This window comes from Liolophura sinensis, chromosome 12 (assembly GCF_032854445.1).
Source record: "Liolophura sinensis isolate JHLJ2023 chromosome 12, CUHK_Ljap_v2, whole genome shotgun sequence".
NCBI classification, from domain to species: Eukaryota; Metazoa; Mollusca; class Polyplacophora; order Chitonida; family Chitonidae; genus Liolophura; species Liolophura sinensis.
In genome coordinates, this window is record NC_088306.1 from 10,349,603 (window position 1) to 10,376,258 (window position 26,656).

Here is a 26,656-nt window from a genome sequence, read left to right on the forward strand (position 1 = left end):
CCCATACATTTCCTTTTAATATACCATGTCAATCTCGTCCAAGATATTTAATTACGCGAAAGCAGTTAAATATTTTGAGATGTCTAAACTATACTTCTCGTATAGATAGGGCCTGCAGTTGTGACTGTGAATCGTCACTCTACTTGCCGTCCATGTAAACATGTCATGACTGGTAACCTTGGTATTGTAAATAATGAAAGAAACATACAAACGGGAGGAGGTAGAACCTTCAGTCCTTGACACTTGGCTTGTGCTAGTCAATTTATTTTTTTATTTAACTGGTATTTTACGCCGTACTCAAGAATATTTCACTTATACGACGGCGGCCAGCATTATGGTGGGAGGAAACCGGGCACAGCATGGGGGAAATGCACGACCATCCGCATGTTTGTGCTAGTAAAGAAAAAGGTTTGCGTATGCAATCCGCCATGTGAATGATAATGCTTATTTGAGAGAAAACAAGGATCCTAACATGCCAAATAAGTACTTGATGTGACTTTCATGGAAAATACGTTAATGTTCCTGTGCAGAAAAAAGCTTCTAATAATATTATATTTGTCTGCAAGAATTATAACTATCAAGTTCTTGTACAGGAGGCATAAATACCACTACATCACCTGCTGCAGCGTCAACGTATTCTCTAACGACATATACTCTGGAGGAAGTGCGTTTACAAAAATCAGTCCATTCTCAAATAGATCGAGGAGTTTATCCGTATCTGCCCGTCACACCGATACACCACAACTTCACTGAATTCCAAAAATGCATAAATCCCCAAACAAAGCGCCTTTTATTGCAGCATCAAGAAACTGTACCACCAAACTTGTATCTACTCTCTTAACAAAGGTACTACAAGAAGTAGGCCTACCGTCATTTTGGAAAAGTAGGCATGCAGCTGGCTAGCGTTGTCCAAGTACAAATAATTCCGGTGTCATATGTATGTGGATGCTTAAAAAAATTTCAAGCGTCTCACAGAAGAACTAAACGGTCAACTTCAAGTAACGTATAAGGATAGCTCTACTTGGGATTTTTCTGTTCTCTGTACTACTATTCCTCACAAAGACTTGTTTGATTGAATTTCATCACTAATTGTACCAGTGTTAAACTGGTCACCGCTACGTTAACGTCAAAGGCAACAAAGCCTTCTTCATTTTCACTGCATACAAGGGCTTCCATTTATGGGATGTTTCGTTGTTCATCGGGACGCATGAATTTCACAGTAATAACATCTATGTGAAATTTGGAGAAACCAGATATCAGCAGTGCTTATATAGGTATTCCGATGCGTACAAACTGTGCCTCATATATACCTCCACCTTGAATCGCTGGATTCAAAAGAAATCACAAACTCTCCGGATGTTGCATCTTATCTGAACCTATATTTGAACAAAGACCATCACGGTTTCCTCTCTCGCAGACTTTACGACAAGAGGAATGTGTACATTCGCTTCATTTGAAGCGCGCATGTAGATACATATTCACATCTGAGAATGGCCGGCCAAGATGGCTCAGTTGATAGAGCGCTTGCATCGGGGTCTGTATATCCATGGTCAATCCTGGTCGAGTCACACCTAAGACCTTGAAAGAGGAAGAACTTCTTCGCTTGGCGTTCAACACTAAGGACATAGTGCATGCAACGTATCAGTATAATAACTCGTGTGGCGCGGATTACTTGCCTTCGGTTAGTCGTCTCAGTGAAGCAGCACTAGATAGAAGAGCGGTGGAATCCGTCCTGCAACAAGGAGGCACATTACACGTACATGTTAACTCTGTGGACTCCTTCGTCATATCATTGAAAAATTGTAAAGTATGACGTTAAACCCTAAGCACATCACTCACTCACTCACTCACTTACTCATCTGAGAATAGGAGAAACACATTGAGTAGGGGCGTCACCAACTGGTTGAATGATGTCAACTTGAAGTCGACGTTTTAGCTCTGTTGTCGTGTGTCCATAAAGATTGTTTGGTCACCTTTCAATCCCTAATCCAGTGAAACGATCGATATAATCAGACAAGATTTCAATGGTACGCTTTGCGAAATTTCCCTGTTTGAGAAGATCTGTTTGGGACAGTATCAGTATTCTCTGAGATTGGTTGATTGTGCTGTTCAATTGTCTTCGCCTGGCGTTAGAGATGTTCAGTCGTCTTCACCTGGCGTTAGAGATGTTCAGTCGTCTTCACCTGGCGTTAGAGATGTTCAGTCGTCTTCGCCTGGCGTTAGAGATGTTCAGTTTTCTTCGCCTGGCGTTAGAGATGTTCAATCGTCTTCGCCTGGCGTTAGAGATGTTCAATCGTCTTCGCCTGGCATAGGGATGTTCAATCGTCTTCGCTAGGCGTTAGAGATGTTCAATCGTCTTCGCCTGGCGTTAGAGATGTTCAGTCGTCTTCGCCTGGCGTTAGAGATGTTCAGTCGTCTTCGCCTGGCGTTAGAGATGTACAATCGTCTTCGCCTGGCGTTAAGGATGCTCAGTTGTCTTCGCCTGGCGTTAGAGATGTACAATCGTCTTCGCCTGGCGTTAGAGATGTTCAATCGTCTTCGCCTGGCGTTAGAGATGTACAATCGTCTTCGCCTGTCGTTAGAGATGTTCAGTCGTCTTCGCCTAGCGTTAGAGATGTTCAGTCGTCTTCGCCTGGCGTTAGAGATGTTCAGTCGTCTTCGCCTAGCGTTAGAGATGTACAGTCGTCTTCGCCTGGCGTTAGAGATGTACAGTCGTCTTCACCTGGCGTTAGAGATGTTCAGTCGTCTTCACCTGGCGTTAGAGATGTTCAGTCGTCTTCGCCTGGCGTTAGAGATGTTCAGTTTTCTTCGCCTGGCGTTAGAGATGTTCAATCGTCTTCGCCTGGCGTTAGAGATGTTCAATCGTCTTCGCCTGGCATAGGGATGTTCAATCGTCTTCGCCTGGCATAGGGATGTTCAATCGTCTTCGCTAGGCGTTAGAGATGTACAATCGTCTTCGCCTGGCGTTAAGGATGCTCAGTTGTCTTCGCCTGGCGTTAGAGATGTACAATCGTCTTCGCCTGGCGTTAGAGATGTTCAATCGTCTTCGCCTGGCGTTAGAGATGTACAATCGTCTTCGCCTGGCGTTAGAGATGTTCAGTCGTCTTCGCCTGGCGTTAGAGATGTTCAGTCGTCTTCGCCTAGCGTTAGAGATGTTCAGTCGTCTTCGCCTGGCGTTAGAGGTGTTCAATCGTCTTCGCCTGGCGTTAGAGATGTTCAGTCGTCTTCGCCTAGCGTTAGAGATGTACAGTCGTCTTCGCCTGGCGTTAGAGATGTTCAGTCGTCTTCACCTGGCGTTAGAGATGTTCAGTCGTCTTCGCCTGGCGTTAGAGATGTTCAGTCGTCTTCGCCTGGCGTTAGGGATGTTCAGTCGTCTTCCCCTGGCGTTAGAGATGTTCAGTCGTCTTCGCCTGGCGTTAGAGATGTTCAATCGTCTTCGCCTGGCACAGGGATGTTCAATCGTCTTCGCCTGGCATAGGGATGTTCAATCGTCTTCGCCTGGCGTTAGAGATGTTCAATTGTCTTCGCCTGGCGTTAGAGATGTTCCGTCGTCTTCGCCTGGCGTTAGAGATGTTCAATCGTCTTCGCCTGGTGTTAGAGATGTTCAATCGTCTTCGCCTGGTGTTAGAGATGTTCAATCGTCTTCACCTGGCATAGGGATGTTCAATCGTCTTCGCCTAGCGTTAGAGATGTACAATCGTCTTCGCCTGGCACAGGGATGTTCAATCGTCTTCGCCTGGTGTTAGAGATGTTCAATCGTCTTCGCCTAGCGTTGGAGATGTACAATCGTCTTCTCCTGGCGTTAGGGATGCTCAGTTGTCTTTGCCTGGCACAGGGATGTTCAATCGTCTTCGCCTGGCGTTAGAGATGTTCAGTTGTCTTCGCCTAGCGTGGGAGATGTACAATCGTCTTCGCCTGGCGTTAGGGATGCTCAGTTGTCTTTGCCTGGCACAGGGATGTTCAATCGTCTCCGCCTGACGTTAGGGATGCTCAGTTGTCTTCGCCTGGCATAGAGATCCTCATTCGTCTTCGCCTGGCGTTAGGGATGATCAATCGTCTTTGTCTGGCATAGGGATGTTCAATCGTCTTCGCCTTGCGTTAGGGATGATCAATCGTCTTCGCCTGGCATAGGGATGTTCAATCGTCTTCGCCTTGCGTTAGGGATGATCAATCGTCTTTGCCTGGCATAAGGGGAGTTCTTTAGCTGAGACTAAATTCAGTATGTCCTTCAGTTTGATGTTTGGATCTTGCAGGCTGTAGTGTCTAATTCTGTTGGAGTTACACCCCTCTGTCAGCTGACCATCGAATTCACATGTGAAAGCTTGCTGTCCATTTTTTTTTCGCTTGTATTTTGGTTAGTGCTGCAAAATATGGATATTTCATATCAATGTTCTTTTAGGTGGTAAATTAGTATCCCTGAAAGAGAAATGTGCAGTTTGGTTCATATCACGTGTTTCAGAGACGAAAAATAAATTATATAGTTTTGCAGCAAAGATGCACCTATACTAAAAAAAAGCAATCTATTAATCTTAACAGAAAGTCTTTTGTCTGAGTGATGCTAGAATGTATTCTGTTACAATGAGATAATATTCTGTCATATCCAACATAATATATAGTTAGGTTAGTAGAATCTTCATGTTGCATTAATAGAATAGGGGTGTTATATTTAACAGAACAATCTGTTGCAATAACAGAATACATTCTGGCACCACTCAGACAACAGACTTTCTGTTAAAATTAACAGATCAACAGTTTGAATGTACATCAGACCTACCTATGTGTGAGGAAAAATGATCTATACCATATTTTATCATGCGACCAGTTGACCAGAAAAGAGCCTGTTACACATAACCATTTTGGGTTGAACTGTAATCTTTTTTCAAAAACCAAATATTTGATCTCACTCGAGGCAATATTTTTACTTTTCGCAGTGTGTTAAGTACGGTCACGGCTTTAAACGACAATCGAATAAACAAATAAATAAACAAATAAATAAATAACAGGTTTGATAAAAGGCTTGAATATGATGGTGATATAGGCCTGCGTATTCGCTTTGTTGACATCACATATCTTCGCAAGGTTTTCATTCAAGTGAAAAAAATGTATGATCACAAAAAGGGAATCTTCACCAGAGTTGGGTGAGGGCTACAACTAGCCATGACAGTGCCTATCGTGTTCGCAGGCTGTCAGTGGACTGCCTTAGATAACACCTGTCCCCTAAATATATTTATTTATTTATTCCATTTGTGTTTTACACTTCCCTAAATATAAGTGAAGTTGATAAATACTTGTACTAGTAACTGATAAGTTTAATCACGTCTGAGTGGAATTTGCGACTATTGAACACACATCTTCGAATAGATAAAGCAAATCCTGGGATTTGTTTATTTATTTGATTGGTGTTTTACGCCGTGCTGAAGAATATTTCACTTATACGACGGCGGCCAGCATTATGGTGGGGAAAACAGGGGCAAATTATAGGAATACATTTTCATCTTATATGGTGAATGTATAAGTTTTTTCTACTTTAACATTAAAAGTGCGCTGTAAGTAGAAAGTCGAAAGGTTTGCGATTTGATGCGGATAAATGGCCTTATCACTTAACCAGCAATTGTTCATCGCTTATTTTGGCTACATCTGCGTTTTAATGCTTGCAGATTTAAACAATTAACATGTCTGTGGTGTGACACTGAAACATACATACGGGTATTTGATCGATAAGCATATTTATTCACTGGATGGATAAATATTATATACATATATATATATATATATATATATATATATATATATATATATATATATATATATATATATATATATAATTTATATATATTGTGGATGGAAAACTGAATTCTGGTTGGCGTGGGTGTGTCTGTATGCACGCTTATATGACCAGTTTAATACAACGACAGGTCTAAATTTGTCAGCAAAGCTGTCCGAAATGTGAATGAGGCTTTACTGTAAATAAAGATGTTATGACTCTATAAATAAACTGCAATTTTATTGGCTGCAGATTTTTGGCCTTGAGATGTAAAATACCCGCTTAATATAATACGCTACGCTTATAATTCCTTATATTGCGATCCATTCTGCCTAGGATCGATGCAAAACCTATTGATATTATAATGTGAATCATGGACACAATATGGGTATATTAAAACCTGTCACAGTGAGCAAACACAGGTAGTGGACTGTGAGATGTGTTATTAAAAACTGAAGCTCTGCTCCTCCGGATGAAATAGATGGAAGTGTATAAAAGTGGGCTTGGATTTGTGTCCATTTTCTTCCTCAGCCTGAATCTTTGTGGGTAAGTCACGACATTGCATGAGCGGACCTGTATATCTCCTCTTTATATTTATATAGATTTATTTACATAAGAATTTTTATAAATTATAAATTTATGGATAGGGGAAATCGGAGTAAACCACCTTCCTATGGCAAGTAACTGACAAACTTTTCCACATGTGACGTACATACATGTATATACGCATATCATATTACTGGAAGAGAAGTGGTCTTCATACTACATGCAGAAACGGCCACAAGAGCGTTGTAATCGGCTTAATTGTTGTCACCAAGGCCTGAAAGCAGTAAGTTTGGAAATGAACAAATTCCCTGTCCTAGACTGGGTTTGAATCGGCAACTGGTGTGTCGTAGCAATTGAGAGGCAGGTGCCTCTAACTCTTTGACCTATGTATATGGCTATACACTCAAAACATTAATCTGTTAATTTTAACAGAAAGTCTGTTGTCTGAGTGATGCTAGAAAGTATTCTTTTATTACACCATAATACTGTGTTATATTCAACATAATATCCTGTTAGTTTAATAGAATCTTTATGCTGAATTAAATTATGTTGAATTATGTAGAATAATCTATTAAAATAACATTCTAACATCCCTCTGACAACACACTTTGTGTTAAATTAACAGATTAATTTTGTGTGTGTACATTTATATGAGTATACTCATTCATTGTGAGATGGGGCCTCCGTGGCTCAGTTGGTTAGCGCGCTAGCGCAGCGTATAATGACCCAGGAGCCTCTCACCAATGCGGTCGCTATGAGTTCAAGTCCAACTCATGCTGGCTTCCTCTCTGGCCGTACGTGGGAAAGTCTATCAGCAACTAGAATTGCTAGAATTCAGAAAGTGCAGATTCATAAAAGACTTACAGCCGCGGCAGTGCGATAGCTGGCAATTGGTCATACGTACATGGCGTAACCGGAGAAATACGGCCTCTTGTCAGTTTACCTCAGTTAGCGTTTCATTGTAACTGTTCGTGTAAATGCTTAAATAGTAACAAATTACACGTCTCCTAAAAAGGCATGGCTTAAGCAGAATTAGTGAAAAAACAAAAAAAACATTCAGTGATACAGAATTTGTGGCTTCGTTTGCTCTCCCTTTTCGTGTGGCCTTGGTGACACGTATGCAACATATGAAGTAAATTCATTATCCTCTAATAATATATGGGGGAAGGTACATATCACAAATGTATCACTTAGTACCGCTTCCCTCCGTGTTATCATTAAACCCCGAAATGGTTATTTTCTATGCCCATAATGTATGCTCAAATTGAATCAAAAGGCCCACAAGCTTAAATTAAGAGGCGTTGAAAATTTTAAAATTTATGTTTTTTTACTTATTTTTTTATCATTTTCATGCCTGTTGGTTTAAAATTACTTCTCACTCCATATCACTGTTTTTACAATCACTTAATTAACCTAATACTATATATAGGTCTGTGGTTTCTCAATTCTAGTCCCAAATTTAAGGACAAAAAGTGGCGTCATGTCGGATACTCTCAACACCACGAGTTTGAATACAGTTCTCGTTGTTTTGACAACAGGTTTGTCAGATACCTTGCCAAAGGTCAGTGGTTTACTCCGGTTTCATCTACTCATCAACCTTACTGCCGTTAAAATTAAACACGGCGATAAACCCATCAATGGACTTTTGCATTTTGATGTTAATACGAAATAGGAAATAGCGATTTCTCACATAAAAATGATGTATGTACAAGGACTTAATATGGAAACTGGAATTCGACTTCTACCTCCGATCTCCATTAACTGATGGTAATTTTAAAGGTGATACTCGACAATTCATCACCTAGCATGGCTAATTTACGATAGCATGCATGTATGACGTAACTCCAGACTTCCACATTTTGTGTTGGTTTCCACAGTGGCACGTGGCTACTGGATCAGAGAGATGTTTGCAGGGCTGCTTCTTTTGGTGGCCAGTTGCATCCTGGGAGCCCAAGCAAGTAAGAACAAAACTTTCTAATAACGATATGGAAGTACAGTTACTTACCCCCGATATGAAAAGCGTAATATTACTTAAGCTCTTCGTTCTTTTAAAATTGTTGTTCAGTTATGTGCATTTGCTGTGGAACTGTTCTCAGTCTGTCACCTCTTCTGATTTGTTTTTGAGCCTGATTTGTGTCAGCATAATAATATAGTCAACCAAAATGAAACCGACATGAGAGTAATGCAATCAAAATCACGAGCACCATGCTGCTTAAGGATTCTTTCATGCAGGCTGTTATTTTTTCAAAGAAAACAAAATATTTTTTTAAGGAGCAGAGTTTAATTTTCTGAAACGCTTTTTCTATTTTAGACTGGACTGAGGTCATAAAAAATGGAAATTCCAAGCTAACAACAGCACTCAAACACAAGAATTTCGAAACGATTTCAAAAACGTATGCCCCCGCAAGCGATTTCACATTCATCCAAGGCGGCAAGACATTGGTGATGTCTCTGAATAACCAGGGTAAGTGTGCATAGAACATTGGTAGTATAAAGCTAGTTTCTCAGTAGCAATATCACCCATATCCAGTTTGTCCCCGCAATATTTTGGTCAGAAAAAAAATGGGGTGGGTGGGGGGGGGGGAGATAACTGTCTTCGATTACGCATTGTATTTTATCCTTACTATTTCTTCTGTCTCAGATACTGCGGACTGGTTCCGTTCCATGTCTGACAAAGGTATCGTGGACCTCGATCTTACGACGATGGCTATCACTAACCTTGGAGATGTGGCCAATGAGCGGGGCCGATACAAACTCAGTCGGGCGAATGGCAGTGTGGCTTACTCCGGAGTGTAAGTAGAGACATACATGTACTATGCTAGTGTGGTCACTTGACTCTCATTGCCATGTATGGTCAGGCCCACATCACCGCCACTACTGCTCAAGTCATTTCTTCATTGGCTGTTAATAAATGTGTTTACATGATATATACAGCAAGGTTATAGGTTACATGTTCGCATTGATTTGGTTTGTTATATGTGCAGTAGATTTGTCAACTTCAACAGCAAAATTATATGTCCCCTGTCGCGCTGTGCCATGCCATGCACGTGTAGCTTGCACTTTTCCCTTCAGCACACGTGAGCCTAGTTGTACTAAAGTCCACAAGCTTTTAGACCTGGTATTAACTTTAGTGTGGACCAAAGTGCCATAAGTTTTATATTAGGCCAAGACTAGTATTAAAGTTTCACTTTTAATACACTTTTGAACAACGGGCCCCAGAAAATTAAACTAACCCCGACTATCATTTTTTCAACTGTTGCTGCTGAAAGTGAAATTGTAGTATACATATACACGCACCATTCTGCATGTTGTGATAAGCGTGTCGCGACATCTTGCGACTTTTAAAATGTATATTTCTGTTACAGATATCTGACCAGTTGGTATCTCAAGAACGGCAAGCTTCAAATAACCATGGCAATGTGGACATAGGGACTCCTCTCCAGCCACACCCCTAGCCATTAGCCTTAAGTCAACGTCATAAGAACCAGCCAGACTCACCTACCTGTAGCATGGAATGGACAAAAGGCGTAAAGCGGCCGTATGCGGAATTTAACACGTGCCGTATCTTCACGTAATTGGCTTTCTTCAGCATAATCCTTTGTCTCTTTTCTATAGCTTTTCTGGATGTGTCATAAATTTGGGTGTAATTATTTCTGGTCTCGAAAACAAAACTGATCACATGTAGGCCTACAGGTGTGAAAAAGTTTTTAACACGATATGATAGAAATGGAGCGTATAACCATCATATACATTCTTCATTTCATTCATTGATTTCGGAAAACCCCATCATATTTATGAAGCTCAGTAACTTAAAAAAATAATCAGTATGAAAATAAAACAACTTAGTTCAAAGTACATATATTTCATTTATGCTGTAGTTAGACATTTTTGATTTCAAAAAGATTTTCCATGTATTTGTTGCCAAAAGTGTAAACATTTTTTACAAAACGTCCATAGCCTATGTTCAAGCTGCTTTCTGACTTTTGACATCTACAATCATCACGTTGATTATTAATAAAACATAACCATTTACCCTTCATATCGACTTTGAATTTTATAGAATTTCTGAGCTTTAAATTGGTAATTTAAAACACATCATATTGTGTTTGGTGAAATGTTATGTAGTCGTGTAGTGATGTTTGCTAACTCTGGTGCACGTGCTACATTCGAGAACTGATGATGACGCGAGATAAATTCAGAAAATGGCTTAATGTCTCATTGTTTAGCTCCGGTCATACCTGTGTGCATGCTGGCTTCCTCTCCGGCCGTAAGTGGGAAGGTCTGCCAGCAACCTGCGGATGGTCGTGGGTTTCCGCCGGGCTGTGCCCGGTTTCCACCCACCATAATGCTGGCCGCCGTCGTATAATTGAAATATTCTTGAGTACGGCGTAAAACACCAATCAAATAAATAAATAAATAAAATACCTGTGTGATATACCTGTGTAGTCCAGCTCATGCTGGCTTCCTCTTCGGCAGTAGGTGGGAAGGTCTTCAAGCAACCTGCGGATGGTCGTGGGTTTCTCCCCTGCTCTGCCCGGTTTCTTTCCACCATAATACTGGCCGCCGTCGTACAAGTGAAATATTCTTGAGTGCGGCGTAAAACAACAATCAAATAAATAAATAAACATGAAGCTGAGGGTACACAAAACAGCCTTGGGCACACCTTATCACGTATCAGACATCTAAGCTCTATGCTGGGGTACAACACAGTAGCCTTGGGTACACTATGCACCTTATCACGTACCAGGATTTTAAACACTGTACTGGGGTACAACGCAGCAGTCGTGGATAGGCCTACATCACACCTTATCACGTACCAGGATTTTAAACACTGTACTGGGGTACAACGTAGCAGTCGTGGATACATCCTATACCTTATCACGTACCGGGATTTTAAACACTGTACTGGGGTACAACACAGCAGTCGTGGATACATCCTATACCTTATCACGTACCGGGATTTTAAACACTGTACTGGGGTACAACGCAGCAGTCGTGGATACATCCTATACCTTATCACGTACCAGGATTTTAAACACTGTACTGGGGTACAACACAGCAGTCGTGGATACATCCTATACCTTATCACGTACCGGGATTTTAAACACTGTACTGGGGTACAACGCAGCAGTCGTGGATACATCCTATACCTTATCACGTACCAGACTTCTAAACACTGTGCTGGGGTACAACACAGAACAGCCGAACCACTTATAATCGGAATCAATGAATTGATTCTACATGTATGAACGCTCGACGAAGATTGGAGATGTACCGGTACTTTTATTCTCGAAGACGTGCAATACTTAGATATATATCGAAATACCCGGTTGACCGTAACACTATATACAGGCCTAATGTCTGTGGTGTGATTCTAATGGGTTAAACACTGCAAGAAACCAATAATCCGCTAGCTCTAATGACGTAGGCATAGTGTTTCTGAACGAAAGGTTTACTACAGGGTTCTACACAGGCCCATTTAAAAGGCCTAAAAAACCTAATGCCTGTGTTATGATTCTAAAAAGTTCTACACTGTAAGAAACCAATCGCCCGCTATAGCTGTTTTGGAGTAGGCGTAGTACTTCTGAACTAAAGGTTTCCGACAGGGTACGATATAGGCACCTGTTATAGGGCTGTTTTGACTCAATGCGTGTGTTACCGTATGGTTCTAAAAGGTTCACCCCCACAATGCAAGAAACCAACAGTCCTCTATTGGGATGCTTTTTTCTTAAGATTTCCGTCAGAAAGCTACATGCGGAGCACTGTTTTATATGATATTAGGGCTATATTTCTTGAAAATTGCTTGTTTCAAGATATTCATATATTTTAAATTTCTCTCATATGAATTATAAGATACCGGTAGGTATTAGTTAAGTACATCTAAAACTTCGTTATACATGTACGTGCTGGCCCTAGACTATAGGCCTATTTATTTATTTATTTATTTGACTGTTGTTTTAGGCCAAACTCAAGAATATTTCACTTATACGACGGCGCCCAGCATCAGGATGGCAGGAAACCGGGCAGAGGCCGGGGGAAACCAACGACTCAAACATTATATGTCATGGAATCACCTTGTACATAGCCACGAGTAGATTACGTCGTTAATAAAAAAAAATGATCATCTTTAATTTAAAATACTGTTACGTTCTATCACATTCCAGTGGTCGAGAAATGAAAATCAAGAAAGAAGTTTCACGCTTGCTTTGCGCAAATCCTGTATTTCAGGGGAGATAGCTCTTGTGGACTATGTGTATGTTTCAAAGGGACATAACCTTCGCCGTCAGGCAGCAATGCACTTAGCACGCGGAGATCTACAGTGGCTTTGCATTTGGAAATTAAATTCTAAAATTAAAGAAAAATGCTCTTCTCATTTTCATTATTTAATAAAATTGAAAGAAATGCAAACATTCTTAACTTTGTGAGAGAGCGCTAATTTAACCATGACGTAATTCGACCGAAAAATCGAAAGCGGTGCATCACGTGAGTGCCCATCACGGCTCGGCATCGTGCTCCTCGAGGGGGGAGGTATCTAGAATCAAAATGACGTTCTCAAAAGCTGTCGTGTTTTGCTTTTGCATTTCCTCTGTACTGAGTGTGGTTCTCACCATGACGGAGGCACCCATTACACATGCAAAAGAACCCGTGCAAGAAAAACGGGCGGCAGACCGCCACCGTACAGACAGTTTGACAATCTTGATGTTTTTGACGTTGTTGTTGTTAACGGTTTTGACAATCTGGCTGTTCAAGCACAGGCGATTTCGTTTCGTGCACGAGACTGGCTTGGCGATGATTTACGGTAAGAATAAGATATTAGTCTGTCTGTACCAATAGATCAATATTTTGTTCGTGCCTGTATCGTTCTGCAGTGAGCCTTGTGTGTTTTAGACAGTATGACATATAACTCTACATTTCGCCCCAGGTGGCTGTTTCAACTGCTCTATTTGTACTGGTCTGGTGAAATATGACAGCCACAACAGCAGCCAGTGTATTCCATCCAAATGGACTCAGTGTGCTATTTTGAAATTCTGACATTCATCATAACACTGAGTCAATCAACGCCTCTCAAAAAACATGGCAGGGATTTCAAACTCCTATCTCCTTCCCACATGTGCCAGTGTAACTCACCTTCTGTGCTCTTTTATATGTAATTTCATGGTGGAATCTCTAATACTATCCTCTTAATTCACTATCCTCACCAATGAAACTAATTAACTGTGCTGCATGGTGGTCACATTGACTGCCAAAGCTTCGGCGGTACCAAGTGCCTCACTGTTGACGGCCATTTTGAAGTGTCACGGTATTGAAACCGTCAAGAAAACTGTTGTATTTCAATTGCTGTCTTGCAAGAACAACTTCAGACTTCTTAATTCAATCCAAAAATAATATGATATAAAAGAACTTATATTTTGGCAAGCCATTTCTAAACAAGGCGGCCATTAGGCTTGTCTTTTCATGTTTGACGTGCATGCATGATCATGGAACAATAACTTTTTCAAGACCCATAACTGTGGTGAAGGCAATATGCCTGCTGCATTAGTTAGTGATGACCATGACAGGAATTTGGGTCTCGTGTGACCAAAGGGAATAGAAATGGGTGTGCGGGCAAGCTGGGACGTAAGAGCCACAGTTAACATCCGTTTGTACTGGGATCATTTATAAAAGATTTATCAGGCTTGGCATGAAACGGTGTACAGTTTACCATTGGCTGCTGCTGCTGCTGTGGTTGTGATACTCTGCCAGCCCACTATAAAGAGAGGAGTTGAAACAACCAGCTGGGGTTTCTCTACATTTCTGGATACCTTTGCTAACACTACAGTAGAGCTGTCCAACACTGTATTTAATTTTCTTAGAGTAGTGCCAGAGTTCTGCTGCTTTTCACCACATGCACTTATCTTATGTCTCCTCTGAAATCTGTGGCTCTGTCATAGTGTTAACAGAGGTATAGAGCAATGTGTAGCAATATTTTATTGGTCAAGTGATGTCACTAATAACCACTTTGCAGATTGTGTGAACTGCTGCAGCTCAGATTACACAATCTAGATGCACTCAGTATGCTATTCTAAAATTAAATTTTCACTCTCTCTTAAAAGAAAGAAAAACATTAAGGAAACAGAACTACTTTTTTCATTTGGGCTCTATAATAAGCTGTATATGTCATTTGGCAAAGGTGTTGTTCTTGCTGCATCTGATAAGGTACTGGTCTAAAGACCAGATATCCCACTGATTAGGGGTTTGAATTACAGGGACTGTAATGTGAAGGAAGCCACAGTAGATCCAAAGTAAGATCAATTCTAGGCGAATCAGGTTTTCCAGAGTCTCACAAGTTCTCACAGGTTTATGTGGGATAAAGTGGCGGCTATCACAAACTGACACAGCAAAAGGACATGGTTTTATGGTAGCTGTTAACTTCACCGTTCAGCTGACAAACCCAGCTGTGCAAGATGTATGTTCAGTCTATCAACTACCGTAAAGTCATGGCACTCTCCACCCATAATGCCCGTAAGGCATGAAAAAGTCTTAGAGTATGACGTTGAACATATAATCAAATTAAAATTAAATAAAACTGTGGTTTATAGCCTTTTATATGTATGTTTTTTTATTTTTTTTTATTGTGCAGGTTTAATTGTAGGGGCTATCATACGATACACAACTCAAAACAGCAAAATCCCAAGTGCAGTTATTGTAAATGAGACCTACTATTTTGAGAATGCTCCAGAAAGCGTGCTTATCTCATATGATGTGCAAAATAATTCAAGCTCCAAGAGAATCCAGTATGATTATTACGGAGAGGTTAGCGTGCCAGAGGATGAATCAACGTTGCCCAGGACGGTAAGCATTTATTCATCAGTGGAATTAATAATATTGTGGCTATACATGTATGTGTGTGTACTGAGATTACATGTACACTGGCTTTTCGGTTGTGTTTGTACACGTAGTAAAAACCTGTCATTTGTGTATTTGTTCTACTGTCATTTCATGTGTCATTTAATCATCAAGCCCCCGGGATCATGAAGCAATCTTAGACTTAGTTGTTATATTTGGTATCTTCCTTTCCGTAATTTTAGCTGAAATTTGTTTGACAATAACTTATCCTGAATTTCTGCTGTTAAGCACAATTTTGCCTTTGTTATGTAAGACATATCAATTTTGAAGTGATTTGAAATTTTAACTTAAATCTGAGATTGCTTCATGATCCCGGAGCCAGTGGTTTTATAGAATCTTAGCTATGTGTATGTGTACTGAAATTACAGCTATTTTGGTTGTGTATTTATGTGTAGAACTTTGCTGTCATATACTCTCTACTGTCATTTTGTTTGCAATTTCTGAAAACATGCATGGCCATATGTCTGTGTCTAGAAAAATCTGTGCATTTGGTTTCAAATACTGTAATTCTTAACCTGGAGATAATCATTATTTGCCTGTGAGATCTGCCTGGTTTCCTCTCACCATAATACTGATCACCGCCATATGAGTGGCGTACTTTTGTGCATTGCGAAAATCACCAATGAAAAAATCATTTGCTACACTTGTATGTATGTAACTCTCAGATGTACAACACACTTCTGTAACTTACTGTAACTGTCTGTCAGCAACCTGTGGATGGTAGTGGGTTTCCCCGGGCTCTGCCTGGTTTCCTCCCACCGTAATGCTGGCCGCTGGTGTATAATTGAAATATTCTTGAGTACGGCGTAAAACACCAATCGAATAAATAAACAAATAAATACTGTAACTGTTGGGTAATGAAGGCCTAATGGTGCAGTTTATCTACGTGTTAAAGTACAGTTTCATTGACACCAGTTAGACTTGGTGACATAAACGCCGGACATACAGTATAAGCAAAACTATGTCCTGTTTACATGGGGGTATCAGTTTAACAGAAGGTTTCTGACTCAGGGTTAAACTCTTTGTGTCGTCAGCACCAACCTGGGTGTTTATATGCCACATGGAAGTCTCATTTTGTATTAGGATTGGAAACGATACCTGGGACAAGGCATGGAAATAGGTGTGCATACATGTAAAATACCATTAAATATAATGATTACAACCCCAGTCAACTGCATGCCATATGATACATGTAACAAGATGGTAATGCAGTCGAAGGCCAGGCTTGTGGAGAGCAGCCATTATAATCAGTAAGCATACTCCTCGCAGTGCATACTCCCTCTCTAAACTTACTTTACCTCCGCCTTTACTATATGTACCCAATTTTGTACAGAAATTGTGAATAATGTGATGGTCACTTGGATTTGAGTAATGAGGCAGAAATGTGTGTTAAAAAAAACAAAAAACACAAAACTTTGTGGCAACCTCCCTCTATATCTGTTAAAAGGATTCCTCCGGCCCTGCCAGGTTTCCTCCCACAATTATGTTTGCCGCATCGTATAGGTGAAATTTTCTCGTGTGCGGCAGTAAGCATCAGTAAAATAAATGAATATTAATGAATATTACAAGGATTCACAAAGGGATTCTAATGGACAGCTAAGGCAATGTTTATAGATGACTGTCCATAAATTGAGCAGTACGTAAGGCGAATAAATAAAGGATACCCGGGGCTACATGTGGTTGACAGACATGTAGTTGTCAGCCTTCATGTAATGGTGGCTTTTTATCACATGAAAGTGTAAAAGTGAGTGTGAGGAGTAGTTTGAGCACTGCGAGGAGTATGGTCAGTCGATGGGTCAGAACTGTTATCTGCATCCATCACATTCCAAACAGGAAGTGAGGCCCTCCTGGCTATTAAGACTGTGGATTGCTCCTCGTGAAAGTTCCTCGATCCTTGACCATTAAAGGCTAAGATATCACTGACATGAAGCTCATGTATATGTCTGTTGAAGTACCTTAAATTATCATTTGAATTATTATTATTATTTTTTTTTTTGGGATTTTAATCACCCTAGTAAATTCATAAATTTGAAACATCAGATTCTATGGTGGCCTTTTCTGACCATATTGGGATTCATACCAGTATATACCATTCATACCATACATACAAGTATAGATCTTTGAATACATTGGCCGAGTACACCTTAGATGGAATTATTTCCAGCTATAAGTAAGGATGTGACGTCGCTTCTACCCTCTGGATCACAAGAGACCATAATAGAATCTGACTTTTTGAAACCATCTTTCTTGCCTGTGGTCAGAAGAAAACACATATATATCAAACTATTCTTCTGGACAGATTTTAATGATTAGATCGTCTGATATTTATTTCATTTCAGCTTTTTCTTTTCCTTTCCTGGACAAGACAGCACCTGACTAAAACATATTTCAGTCGAAAGCAGAATACTCAAGCTTTCTAAAAAGTATCATACTTTATTATTTTAATGAGATTTCACTGAATAACGTGTAGAACAAAATGACAATACAGTACAAATGACTGGTGTGAGTCAGAATTTGTCTGAATTTCGTGAGAATTTTATCCAATCAAACCCGTTGGGATCAGATTTCGCGGTCTAAGCTGTGACGTCGCCTTTACTCATTCACTCCATGAAGTGACATATGATAACACAGAACTACTGCATAAGACATCAGTTTGAGATCGTTTACAACGATTTAGTTACGTGTAGCCGAACAGTCATTCCATGAAGCCTTGTGGAACGGGTCTGTATCATATACGCACAAACAGAGGCCTAAAATCAGTTGATGTACAAGTCGTGCAATATTCAACGTTGGTATCAAATTATGTCAGACAGTAGCACACCGTCTTGGGCCAAACCGCATTCATCTCCCCAAATGTATGTTGTGTTGCTCATTTTAGCGTTACGTCAGCAGTTTCTAAATAACAAATATCAGCATTAGTGCAAAATTCATTAGGGATGCGGAAGGTTTATGGGAATGAGAAGACTGCATCTCACGGGACATCTCACTGGACATCTCATGGGACATCTCACTGGACATCTCATGGGACATCTCACTGGACATCTTACTTAAAATAAATCTTACTTTAATTATATATTTTTATTCTCTGAATTTATTACATCTGAAGAATTTAATTTTTTCTCGCAATCTAGTCGTACAATAATCCTATTGTAATTTTGTAAGTATTTAATAGGGTTCAACTGAATCCCCAGCACAGCCTCTCTGGAGGCTACGAAGTGAACCAGGAATACCTCAGCTGTACACCTGCAGCTAGGCTATTTAAACAGGCTCCCTGGAGTTCCTTGTAAATGATATGGTAGGCTTCCTGTATCAAGTTCATGCAGTGGAAGAAATATTCTTCCATTGTGTTCAATTTCCGAGAAAACAATATTTATCACTTGGGCCTTCATTGTCAAAGACCACAACTTTAATCTGCCATAAGATGTACTGCTTAGACTATTGTGCGGAAAATACCTGTTAGATGATGTTAGAGAACTAGAGACTTGCTGAAGATGTGTCAGGTCGAAGCTTCACTGAAAACTTTAATTGCTGTGCACAAAAATCTAAAGAAATTATGTAATCCCGGCTTAGGATACTTTGAATGATAGTCTTTCAGTGGAAATAAACATTAGTCAGGTGCTGTCTTTCACTTTAAGGTCTTAGGATCTGATTCAACTTCTGTTGGTTTGGCACTTTTTTTTGACCAATCAGGAGCTTCCTCTCTGTCCATATGTGGCGAGGTTTGCCCAGCAACCTTTTGATGGTGGTGAGCTTCCCAGAGCCTGTTTTCCCCCCACCATAATGCTGGCTAATGTCGTTTAGTGAAATATTCTTGACTTCAGCGTAAAACACCAATGAAATACATATTTATATGGAGGAGATTTTGATTGGTGCTTGACAAGGTGTGGGGGTTTCCGTGACATTTTGAATCTTGGGTCTCTTCCACCCGCCTAATCACGTAAACAAAAAACAGGAATTGGTTAACCAGAACTGTAACACAAAATTCAAGATTAACTAGAATGGATCTGCGAATAGCAGATCCTAGGCCGGGATCCCGGATCGGATCGATGACGTTTTCCCCTTCATGTTTTGTGTTCGAAGGACACATGTTTCACATACACGGCTTTCAATGTTTCCATGCGACCTTACACCGTTTGTCACTGAGGCAGTCGGGCGGTCATTTGTATTCCCTCGAATAGATCGGCGACCCTAATGATGCTACGCTGTGCCCAGTGAAAAACGGTCGTTTCTTGGCAGACTTAGTCCGCTATTTGTAAGAAATAAGGCAAAAACACGACCAGTGTAACAGCAAGTTTGTACATTCACATCTCAATCCACGACCTGCCATGCACGGACTCACTGCTCCACTGATAGCTCGGCCATCGTTAGAAAGTCAGCACTTGGACCAGGGCACATATCCATATCTGTCAATCTCCCTGGCCTGTTTAACGTATAGTAAAGAGGACAAGGTCTGCGCAAAACAAAGCTAACTTTTACAGGTCCACGTCGTTTGCTGTTGTAGTTAGATCTCTACGCCATCTAATAGAATACTGGAGTTAGATGGGAACTGGAATCAATGTCATCCTACAACCGTTTCAGGAGATCACGGACAGTGTAGGCGAAAGCATCAGGTCAAATACTACAAACCCAGTCCAGTCCCCATCTAACTCCATGTTAAATCAATAGGATTCCAATCTTTTCTAAACAAAAAACGGTGTTGTCATTTAAACGCCTCTACCGAAAAAACTTTTGATCGGAGCTCAAATCTGTTGACGAATGCTCGAAAGAGCATGTCTTGGGCTACAATTTCGTGCAGGTTGCACATTTCTAGCTGCCATAGTTCTCGAGTTACAGGTCATTAAAATTACGTCACTTTTTGGAGTTTTTTGCTCATATCTCAAAAAGTTTTAAAGATACCAAAAAAATACAAGCAGATTCAGAATCAGCAGCTCAAGATACATCAGAATACGTTCAGAAATATTGAACTTTGAGAACTTTTTGTGACGTCACAAATTCGACCAATAGCGAGCTTCCAGAATTTTGACCGGAAGTGAACTATTTTCGCAAACTTTAAAGAACTCGTAACCTACTAGCTGCATGTCAAATTTGAGAACGATCGGTTCAATGGTTCTGGAGAAGAAGATTTTTAAAGATTTTACACAAAATCCAATATGGCGGCCGAACCACGTGACTTAAGAAAAAAACAAAAAATATACCCCTGGAAAATCTCCGCCAGATTGTGTGTACAAAATTTGAGACCTCTATGTTGAACGGTGTTTGAGTTCTGCTGCTAACAAAGTCGGTGAAAAAAAAATAATAATAATAATAATAAGAAACTAGAATGGATCTGCGAATAGCAGATCCTAGGCCGGGATCCCGGATCTGATCGATGACGTTTTCCCCTTCATGTTCTGTGTTCGAAGGACACATGTTCCATATACACGGCTTTCAAAGTTTCCATGCGACCTTACACCGTTTGTCACTGAGGCAGACGGCCGGTCATATGCATTCCCTCGAATAGATCAGCGACCTTGATGATTCTACGCTATGCCCAGTGAAAAACGGTCGTCCCTTGGCAGACTTAGCCCGCTATTTGTAAGAAATAAGGCAAAAACACGACCAGTGTAACAGCAGGTTTGTACATTCACATCTCAATCTACGACCTGCCATGCACAGACTCACTGCTCCACTGATAGCTCGGCCATCGTTAGAAAGTCAGCAGTTATACCAGGGCACATGTCCATATCTGTCAATCACCCTGGTCTGTTTAACGTATAGTAAAGAGGACGAGGTCTGCGCAAAACAAAGCTAACTTTTACAGGTCCACGTCGTTTGCTGTTGAAGTTAGATCTCTACGCCATCTAATAGAGTACTGGAGTTAGATGGGAACTGGAATCAATGTCATCCCACAACCGTTTCGGGAGATCACGGACAGTGTGGCCGAAACATCAGGTCAAATACTACAAACCCAGTCCAGTCCCCATCTAACTCCATGTTAAAGCAATGGGATTCCCGTCTGTTTCTAAACAAAAAACGGTGTTGTGATTTAAACGCTTGTAGCGAAAAAACTATTGATCGGAGCTCAAATCTGTTGACGAATGCTCGAAAGAGCATGCCTTGGGCTACAATTTCGTGCAGGTTGCACATTTCTAGCTCCCACAGATCTCGAGTTACAGGTCATTGAACTTACGTAACTTTTTTGAGTTTTTTGATTATATCTCAAAAAGTTACACAGATATGCAAAAAATACAACCAGATTCGGAATCAGCAGCTCAAGATACATCAGAATACGTTCAGAACAATTGAACTTTGAGAACTTTTTGTGACGTCACAAATTCGACCAATGGCGAGCTTCCAGAATTTTAAACGGAAGTGAACCATTTTCGCAAACTTTAAAGAACTCGTAACTTACTAGCTGCATGTCAAATTTGAAAACGATCGGTTCAGTGGTTCTGGAGAAGAAGATTTTTAAAAGTTTTACACAAAATCCAATATGGCGTCCGAACCACGTGACATAACAAAAAAGTGGAGAATTTGTCCCGAGATATTCACCGCCAGAATATGTGTTCAAAATTTGAGACCTGTATGTTGAACAGTAAAAAAGTTTCCATGCGAACAAAGTCGGTGAAAAAAAAATAATAATAACTAGAATGGATCTGCGAATAGCAGATCCTAGGCCGGGATCCCGGATCGGATCGATGACGTTTTCCCCTTCATCTTCTGTGTTCGAAGGACACATGTTCCACATACACGGCTTTCAAAGTTTCCATGCGACCTTACACCGTTTGTCACTGAGGCAGTCGGCCGGTCATTTGCATTCCCGTGAATAGATCGGCGAACTTAATGAAGTTAGGCTATGCCTAGTGAAAAACGGTCGTTCCTTGGCAGACTTAGCCCGCTATTTGTAAGAAATAACGCAAAAACACGACCAGTGTAACAGCAAGTTTGTACATTCACATCTCAATCCACGACACGCCATGCACAGACTCACGGCTCTCATGATAGCTCGGCCATCAATAGAAAGCCCGCACTTGGGCCACGGCACATGTCCATATCTGTCAATTACCCTGGCCTGTTTAACGTGTAGTAAAGAGGGCGAGGTCTACGCAAAACAAAGCTAACTTTCACAGTTGCATGCCGTTTACTGTTGTAGTTAGATCTCTACGCCATCTAATATAGTACTGTATAGCTGAATGTCAACCTACAACGGTTTCGGGAGATCACGGACAGTGTAGCCCAAAGCATCAGGTCAAATACTACAAATCCAGTCCATTCCCCATCTAACTCCACGTTAAAGCAATAGGATTCCCTTCTTTTTCTAAACAAAAACGGTGTTGTTTTTTCAACGCTTCTAGCGGGAAAACTATTAATCGGAGCTCAAATCCGTTGACGACTGATCGAAAGAGCGTGTCTTGAACTACATTTTCATGCAATTTGCACATTTCTAGCTGCCATAGTTCTCGATTAAAACGCCATTGAAATTACGTAATTTTTTTAGTTTTTTGCTCATATCTCAAAAAGTTACACAGATATGCAAAAAATACAACCAGATTCGGAATCAGCAGCTCAAGATACATCAGAATTCGTTCAGAACAAATGAACTTTGAGAACTTTTTGCGACGTCATAAATTCGACCAATGGCGAGCTTTTAGAGTTTTGATCGGAAGTGAACCATTTTCGCAAACTTTAAAGAACTCATGATCTACTAGTGGCATCTTAAATTTGACAATGATCGGTTCAGTGGTTCTGGAGAAGAAGATTTTTAAAGATTATACACAAAATCCAATATGGCGGCCGAACCACGTGACATAGCCAAAAAAAAAAAAATATACCCCTAGAAAATTTCCGCTAGATTATGTGAGCAAAATTTTGAACTTCTATGTTGAACGGTGTTGGAGTTCTGCTGCTAACAAAATCGAAAAAAAAAAATAATAATAATAATAATAACTAGAATGGATCTGCGAATAGCAGATCCTAGGCCGGGATCCCGGATCGGATCGATGACGTTTTCCCCTTCATGTTCTGTGTTTGAAGGACACATGTTCCACATACACGGCTTTCAAAGTTTCCATGCGACCTTACACCGTTTGTCACTGAGGCAGTCGGGCGGTCATTTGCATTCCCTCGAATAGATCGACGACCTTGATGATGCTACGCTATGCCCAGTGAAAAACAGTCGTTCCTTGGCAGGCTTAGCCCGCTACTAGTAAGAAAAAATGCAAAAACACGACGAGTGTAACAGCAAGTTTGTACATTGACATCTCAATCCACGACCTGCCATGCACAGACTCACTGCTCCACTGATAGCTCGGCGATCGTTGGAAAGTCAGCACTTGGAGCAGGGCACATGTCCATATCTGTCAATCACCCTGGCCTGTTTAACGTATAGTAAAGAGCACGAGGTCTGCGCAAAACAAAGCTAACTTTTATAGGTCCACGTCGTTTGCTGTTGAAGTTAGATCTCTACGCCATCTAATAGAGTACTGGAGTTAAATGGGAACTGGAATCAATGTCATCCTACAACCGTTTCGGGAGATCACGGACAGTGTGGCCGAAACATCAGGTCAAATACTACAAACCCAGTCCAGTCCCCATCTAACTCCATGTTAAAGCAATGGGATTCCCGTCTTTTTCTAAACAAAAAAAAGGTGTTGTCATTTAAACGCTTGTAGCTAAAAAACTATTGATCGGAGCTGAAATCCGTTGACGAATGCTCGAAAGAGCATGTCTTGGGCTACAATTTCGTGCACGTTGCACATTTCTAGCTGTCATAGTTCTCGAGTTACAGGTCATTGAAATTACGTCACTTTTCTTACTTTCTTGCTCATATCTCAAAAAGTTACACAGATATGCCAAAAATACAACCAGATTCGAAATCAGCAGCTCAAGATACACCAGAATACGTTCAGAACAATTGAACTTTGAGAACTTTTTGTGACGTCACAAATTCGACCAATGGCGAACTTTCAGAATTTTGAGCGGAAGTAAACTATTTTCGCAAACTTTAAAGAACTCGAAACTTACTAGCTGCATGTCAAGTTTGAAACCGATCGGTTGAGTGGTTCTTGAGAAGAAGATTTTTAAAGATTTTACACAAAATCCAATATGGCGTCCGAACCACGTGACATAGTAAAAAAGTGGAGAATTTGTCCCGAGATATTCACCGCCAGAATATGTGTGCAAAATTTCAGACCTGTATGTTGAACGGTAAAAAAGTTTCCATGCGAACAAAGTCGGTGAAAAAAAAATAATAATAATAATAATAAGAAAAAACAGAACGATTACAATAGGGATCCCGTTCGGGAGAACGGGATCCCTAACTAGAATGGATCTGCGAATAGCAGATCCTAGGCCGGGATCCCGGATCGGATCGATGACGTTTTCCCCTTCATGATCTTTGTTCGAAGGATACATGTTCCACAAGCACGGCTTTCAAAGTTACCTTGCGACCTTACACCGTTTGTCACTGATGCAGTCGGCCGGTCATTTGCATTCCCTCATATAGATCGGCGACCTTAATGATGCCACGCTATGCCCAGTGAAAAACGGTCGTTCCTTGGCAGACTTAGCCCGCTAATTGTAAGAAATCAGGCAAAAGCACGACCAGTGTAACAGCCTGTTTGTACATTCACATCTCAATCCACGACATGCCATGCACAGACTCACGGATCCACTGATAGCTCGGCCATCGTTGGAAAGTCAGCACTTGGACCAAGGCACACGTCCATATCTGTTAATCACCCTGGACTGTTTAACGTATAGTAAAGAGGGCGAGGTCTGCGCAAAACAAAGATAACTTTTACAGGTCCATGTCATTTGCTGTTGTAGTTAGATCTCTACGCCTTCTAATAGAGTACTGGAGATAGATGGGAACTGGAATCAATGTCATCCTACAACTGTTTCGGGAGATCACGGACAGTGTGGCCGAAAGCATCAGGTCAAATACTATAAACCCAGTCCAGTCCTCATCTAACTCCATGTTAAAGCAGTAGGATTCCCACCTTTTTCTAAACAAAAAACGGTGTTGTCATTTAAACGCTTGTAGCGAAAAAACTATTGATCGGAGCTCAAATCCGTTGACGAATGCTCGAAAGAGCATGTATTGGGCTACAATTTCGTGCAGGTTGCACATTTCTAGCTGTCATAGTTCTCGAGTTACAGGTCATTGAAGTTACGTAACTTTATTGATTTTTTGACTGATATCTCAAAAAGTTACACAGATATTGAAAAAATACAAGCAGATTCGGAATCAGCAGCTCAAGATACATCAGAATACGTTCAGAACGTATGAACTTTGAGAACTTTTTGTGACGTCACAAATTCGACCAATAGCGAGCTTCCAGAGTTTTGACCGGAAGTGAACCATTTTCGCAAACTTTGAAGAACTCCTGACCTACTAGTAGCATATCAAATTTGAGAACGATCGGTTCAGTGGTTCTGGAGAAGAAGATTTTTAAAGATTTTACTCAAAATCCAATATGGCGGCCGAACCACGTGACATAGCCAAAAATAAAAAAATATACCCCTAGAAAATTTCCTCTAGATTGTGTGTGCAAAATTTTAAACTTCTATGTTGAACGGTGTTGGAGATCTGCTGCTAACAAAATCGAAAAAAAAAAATAATAATAATAATAATAATAATAATAATAATAATAATAAGAAAAAACAGAACAATAACAATAGGGATCCCGTTCGGGAAGAACGGGATCCCTAACTAGAATGGATCTGCGAATAGCAGATCCTAGGCCGGGATCCCGGATCGGATCGATGACGTTTTCCCCTTCATGTTCTGTGTTCGAAGGACACATGTTCCACATACACGGCTTTCAAAGTTTCCATGCGACCTTACACCGTTTGTCACTGAGGCAGTCGGCCGGTCATTTGTATTCCCTCGAATAGATCGGCGACCCTAATGATGCCACGCTATGCCCGGTGAAAAACGGCCGTTTCTTGGTAGATTTAGCCCGCTATTTGTAAGAAATAACGCAAAAACACGACCAGTGTAACAGCAAGTTTGTACATTGACATCTCAATCCACGACCTGCCATGCACGGACTCACTGCTCCACTGATAGCTCGGCCATCGTTAGAAAGTCAGCACTTGGACCAGGGCACATATCCATGTCTGTCAATCTCCCTGGCCTGTTTAACGTATAGTAAAGAGGACAAGGTCTACGCAAAACAAAGCTAACTTTTACAGGTCCACGTCGTTTGCTGTTGTAGTTAGATCTCTACGCCATCTAATAGAATACTGGAGTTAGATGGGAACTGGAATCAATGTCATCGTACAACCGTTTCGGGAGATCACGGACAGTGTAGCCGAAAGCATCAGGTCAAATACTATAAACCCAGTCCAGTCCCCATCTAACTCCATGTTAAATCAATAGGATTCCAATCTTTTCTAATCAAAAAACGGTGTTGTGATTTAAACGCTTGTAGCGAGAAAACTATTGATCGGAGCTCAAATCCATTGACGAATGCT

The 26,656-nt window shown here is 40.7% G+C and overlaps 3 protein-coding genes across 3 annotated transcripts in view; all 3 read left to right on the plus strand.

The window, feature by feature from the left end:
* Nucleotides 1-2,344: 2,344 nt before the first annotated feature.
* Nucleotides 2,345-2,881, plus strand: LOC135479681 (putative uncharacterized protein FLJ45035). Its single transcript, XM_064759585.1, has one exon. The coding sequence runs from the start codon at nucleotides 2,345-2,347 to the stop codon at nucleotides 2,879-2,881; it is 537 nt and encodes a 178-aa protein (XP_064615655.1).
* Nucleotides 2,882-6,251: 3,370 nt separating this feature from the next.
* LOC135479660 (uncharacterized) lies at nucleotides 6,252-10,347 on the plus strand. The gene is made up of 5 exons (XM_064759556.1): nucleotides 6,252-6,310; nucleotides 8,188-8,268; nucleotides 8,622-8,774; nucleotides 8,952-9,102; nucleotides 9,676-10,347. The coding sequence occupies exons 2-5, from the start codon at nucleotides 8,214-8,216 to the stop codon at nucleotides 9,737-9,739; spliced, it is 423 nt and encodes a 140-aa protein (XP_064615626.1). The 5' UTR covers nucleotides 6,252-6,310; nucleotides 8,188-8,213; the 3' UTR covers nucleotides 9,740-10,347.
* Nucleotides 10,348-12,855: 2,508 nt separating this feature from the next.
* Nucleotides 12,856-26,656, plus strand: part of LOC135479682 (sodium/hydrogen exchanger 6-like) — a 71,092-nt gene continuing 57,291 nt past the window's right edge. Inside the window, exons 1-2 of the mRNA XM_064759586.1 lie at nucleotides 12,856-13,109; nucleotides 14,931-15,142. Of these exons, the coding sequence (XP_064615656.1) occupies nucleotides 12,920-13,109; nucleotides 14,931-15,142 (402 nt within the window). The 5' untranslated portion in view covers nucleotides 12,856-12,919. The remainder of the gene's footprint in view (nucleotides 13,110-14,930; nucleotides 15,143-26,656) is intronic.